Here is a 4,205-nt window from a genome sequence, read left to right on the forward strand (position 1 = left end):
AGCATGAAGTTCGAGAAAACATCTTTATCCCATCTTTCGTAATTTTTAAATTGTTTCCTCGACATTTTCATATTAGAGTTTTTATCATAAAATGTTAAGGAATTTGTCTATAAAATATTTATCACCAGTTTTGAAACATCCTGTATATACATTTTAGTATCATAATTTTGTATGATTAATAAAATTATGGGGCGTATATTTGTGTATTACAGATGTAAACCTGTTGGTAAGATTTGCAAATTTAGAGAATAAACTGGGAGATAAGGAACGAGCGCAAACGTTATTCGAAAACATCCTGAGTTCTTATGCAAAACGCATTGACATATGGTCGTGTTATGTGGATTGCTTGATAAAATCTAAGGACATCGATTTAGCCAGGTATACAAATTCTACCGTTTTATTACAAATATGTATATCTTGCAATATAAATAATGAATATTTATCATTATGGATATATTTATTTCATGCTTAAGTTTTATATTAGTTATTTAATAAATGTTTTGCTCATTTATAGAAAAGTGTTAGAACAGGCATGCGTCCAAACGCTTTCACCAAGAAAAATGAAAATTCTCTTCATGAAGTTCATCAATTTCGAGGAAAAATACGGTACGGCTGAGGCTATAACTCACATACGACAGATGGCTGCGAATTATGTGGAAAAACATATATAAGTTTTTATTTTATAAATAAATATTTTATACGTATAATAAGTAGAATATTTCTTTACGTTACTATATTCATCCAGAATTTCTCTTCATTTTTCCTCTCTTTTGCTTTCTCTTATCTTTTGTTTTAGTTTTTTCTCTTTATTTTATTCTCCCCAAATCTTAGAACATATATAAGGCACTGAACTGTATATATACTGGAATGGGCATCGATGGAAATGTGATCACAATTGATCAGCCGTCATTATAGATGCATCTATTGGCTGCGTCGAGCAAACTCAACAGTTGAGTGAGCGCTCGCTGTTATTGGTGTATTCTTTTAGGTCATCTAATCAGCATTTTAGATTTAGAAGAATACATCAATAGCAGCGAGCGCTTATTCAACTATTGAGTCCCCTGAATGTAGCCAATGGGCGCGTTCAAGTCAACAAATCTGCTCGCCGAGCAATTAAATATGATTAGTTGTATCCACAGGTAGGAACCAATCATGCTCATTTGCTCGGCAAGCATGCTAGCCGGTTTGCCATCCTGAACTCGTCCATTGTCTATATCTATCCTATCACAGTATGATCAGAGAGAAATTTGAGAGAGGACGTTGCTATCACGTAGTTTACATCCACTTTGTCAGAGGGCAGTAGTGCGGGGCAGATTTTGCAATTACAGGTTTTGACCCGTCATGTTCTCTCTCAGATTTTTCTCTGTACATACCTTAAGGTAAGTAGGGAGAATTTCAAATTCAAGTTGATGATCTAGCAATGAGTTGGCAACACTGAGAAATATGAAATAATATTTGAGGTTGTGTTAAATTCGGTTAAGTTGACTTGTCTCGAGTGTTTATGCCGGTATGAAACTATAAAAATGAATGAAAAAAATGAAAATACGATTAAAAATGACAATCGAGAGGAAGAGAAGGATTTGTGTAAGGAAGTAATTAATGGTATCGCCTGCAGAGAGGATTTATATCAGTTTTTCGAACATAATGACCATAGCATCAATAGGATTCACTTTTCGGAGGTAAATTCTTTTATAATAGAAGTTTTTATATAATAGAAGTTTTTTTTGAATAAGATAAAAATAAAAGTATTGATGAAATACGTAATTCTATGTATATTTGATAACTTTATATCTTCTTAAATAAACATGGGTATATATTGCACATTAATAATTAACAACAAATAATTATTGTACATTTGTCATTTTAAAAAAATTTTCTTGTTATTTATAATTTTACATGCTTTACATGAAATATTGCTGTAAAAATATTATATTTTACAAATATTTTAAAAATATTGTTAGAGAAGAAACAGATAAAAGAGTAGAGAGATATAAGGCTATAATTGCGGTATTGATTTTGATACAAAATAGGTTTCCCAAATCTGTAAAGACAAACCATGTCAGCTTGGAGTTGATGAGGCAGGTCGTGGTCCAGTTTTAGGTCCAATGGTTTATGGTATCTCATATGTCCCATTGTCTCAGAAGCAACTGCTTGTCGAACTAGGCTGTGCTGATTCCAAGAGCTTGACAGAAAAAAAACGCGACGAGATATTTGACGATATCTGCAAGCATAAGGATAGTATCGGCTGGGCGATCGAAGTAATATCGCCAAATGTTATTGCCAACAGCATGTACCGTCGCACCAAAATTTCACTAAACGAGATCTCCATGATATCGGCTACAAACTTGATCCGAGAAGCAATTGAGGCAGGTGTGAACGTTGCTGAGATTTACGTGGATACCGTCGGCAAACCTGAGTCTTACCAAACGCGACTGAAAAGCATATTTCCCAGCATCAAGATAACTGTAGCAAAAAAAGCAGACGCAACCTATCCGATCGTCAGCGCAGCTAGTATATGCGCCAAGGTGTCGCGAGATCATGCAATACGAGCATGGCGGTTTCGCGAAGATGACGGCATTGAAACAGAATACGGCAGCGGCTATCCTAATGATCCAGTAACTAAAAATTGGTTATCCGCGAACGTGGATCAAGTATTTGGCTTCCCACAACTTGTCCGGTTCAGCTGGTCCACTGCCGAACAGATTCTTGAGTCAAAAGCATTGACAGTAGAATGGGAGGAAACGGAGGAAACTTCCAACGAACAGAAGATTTTAAAGTTTTTTGCAAAATCTCCAATTAAATTGTCTAACGTTCACACGAAAAAACATCAGTTCTTCACCGAACGTTGTCTATCCAATACAACTATCTTATGATATTTACTTTATGCTGACTTTTTTCCTTCCCATTGTAGTCATTTAATAGGATTTTAAAGACCCTTAATTTAACATAAAACTTTATAGGGATTATTAGATTATTACACAGGGTGATAAAAAATTTGGATACAGTCGAATATCTCAAAAATGCTTATCCAGATTTTTCGCTCACCATTCACATTTTTTATATATTTAGCTCATATATATGTATATGTTTACAGTATTAGTTTTTATAATTAATTGGAACATATACAAGATATCAAGAATAAAAATGGATTAAATGTGTTTTCTTTTTGAATGTCATATATTAAAACAGAAAAATCTGAAAGAAGACAAAAGCTTTTTTCCTGTAACCGTAAAGTACCTTGCGCACTACCGCCCTCTGAAGAAGTGGATATCAATTACATAACAATATCCACGTTTTTGTCGGTAATACAGAGGAAAAAAATAACTTATACAAAAATTATAATTTTGTATAACAATTTTTTCCTCTTTTCGATGATGTAAAATCCCAAGACGGGAAAGGGCCTACCTCTCATGAAGTTTTCGTAACAACGGACTATTTTCTGGAGTTAGGTTGTTAACCTAATATCCAACTTCCTGCCAAAAACGACAAAAAATTTTTCTTAAGATTTCAATTTCGAAATTTTTTGTCATTTTTGGCATAGATTATCTCAGATACGTACCAGACACGTATTAATGTATATTTTAATCCTGTAAAAGGATTTTCGAATCTGTAAAAGAGGAAAAAATTGTTATATAAAAATTACGATTTAATCGGTAATACAGACGGCTTTAGGATTCCTTTAAGACAAAGATACAATATATTTCTCTCTGTTATAGATTTTACTCTGAAACTACTCGGCATACAAAAGTCGGCTCAAATCGGCTCGTGTCGCGACTATTATTAAGGCATGATCAAATTATAAAGATTGAAATTAGATTAGAATTTAACCAATCGAAATAAAGTTCACGAAATTTGAGATTGATTTTCTCTTTTCTTATTGGTTAAATTCCAGTCCAATCTCAGTCTCAACCTCTAGTCTGATCACGCCTTATTTAGAAGATCTCTATCTCATAATAGGGAGCTTTCCTCTAATAAATATTTAACGTTACTCTCAATGTTTTTGTTACGGTTTTATTAGATCGATGTACAGTACATTTTTCAGAAGAGATTTACGCAATTTACTAAAGAAAATATTTCTGCAGATTAAAGATTAACAATATCGTTTTTCTTTATAACTTGATATTATAGCATGTTACTTTGAAACATTAAATTAAAGATAAGTATATATCGTCTGACTTAGGATTACATACGTATATTTATAATAT

At 33.0% G+C, this 4,205-nt stretch overlaps 2 protein-coding genes across 4 annotated transcripts in view; both read left to right on the forward strand.

The window, feature by feature from the left end:
• The window catches only part of LOC108755561 (protein RRP5 homolog), a 7,258-nt gene extending 6,587 nt beyond the window's left edge, over positions 1-671 (forward strand). For all 3 annotated transcript variants that reach the window (XM_018498643.1, XM_018498644.1, XM_018498645.1), the window contains exons 5-6: positions 213-378; positions 515-671. In XM_018498643.1, coding sequence (XP_018354145.1) covers positions 213-378; positions 515-671 — 323 coding nt within the window. The remainder of the gene's footprint in view (positions 1-212; positions 379-514) is intronic.
• Positions 672-1,401: 730 nt separating this feature from the next.
• LOC108755533 (ribonuclease H2 subunit A) lies at positions 1,402-2,980 on the forward strand. The gene is made up of 2 exons (XM_018498594.1): positions 1,402-1,679; positions 2,031-2,980. Exons 1-2 carry the CDS (start codon positions 1,524-1,526, stop codon positions 2,871-2,873), a joined length of 999 nt encoding a protein of 332 aa, XP_018354096.1. The 5' UTR covers positions 1,402-1,523; the 3' UTR covers positions 2,874-2,980.
• Positions 2,981-4,205: the final 1,225 nt, after the last annotated feature.

Source organism: Trachymyrmex septentrionalis, unplaced genomic scaffold, assembly GCF_001594115.1.
Source record: "Trachymyrmex septentrionalis isolate Tsep2-gDNA-1 unplaced genomic scaffold, Tsep1.0 scaffold88, whole genome shotgun sequence".
NCBI lineage: Eukaryota > Metazoa > Arthropoda > Insecta > Hymenoptera > Formicidae > Trachymyrmex > Trachymyrmex septentrionalis.

Excerpts from the sequence above, each read along its gene's own strand:
- LOC108755533 (XM_018498594.1), top strand. The coding sequence starts at position 1,524 with ATGAATGAAAAAAATGAAAATACGATTAAAAATGACAATCGAGAGGAA. Across the intron at positions 1,680-2,030 it reads ATAGGATTCACTTTTCGGAG|GTTTCCCAAATCTGTAAAGA; the intron begins GTAAATTCTTTT and ends GATACAAAATAG.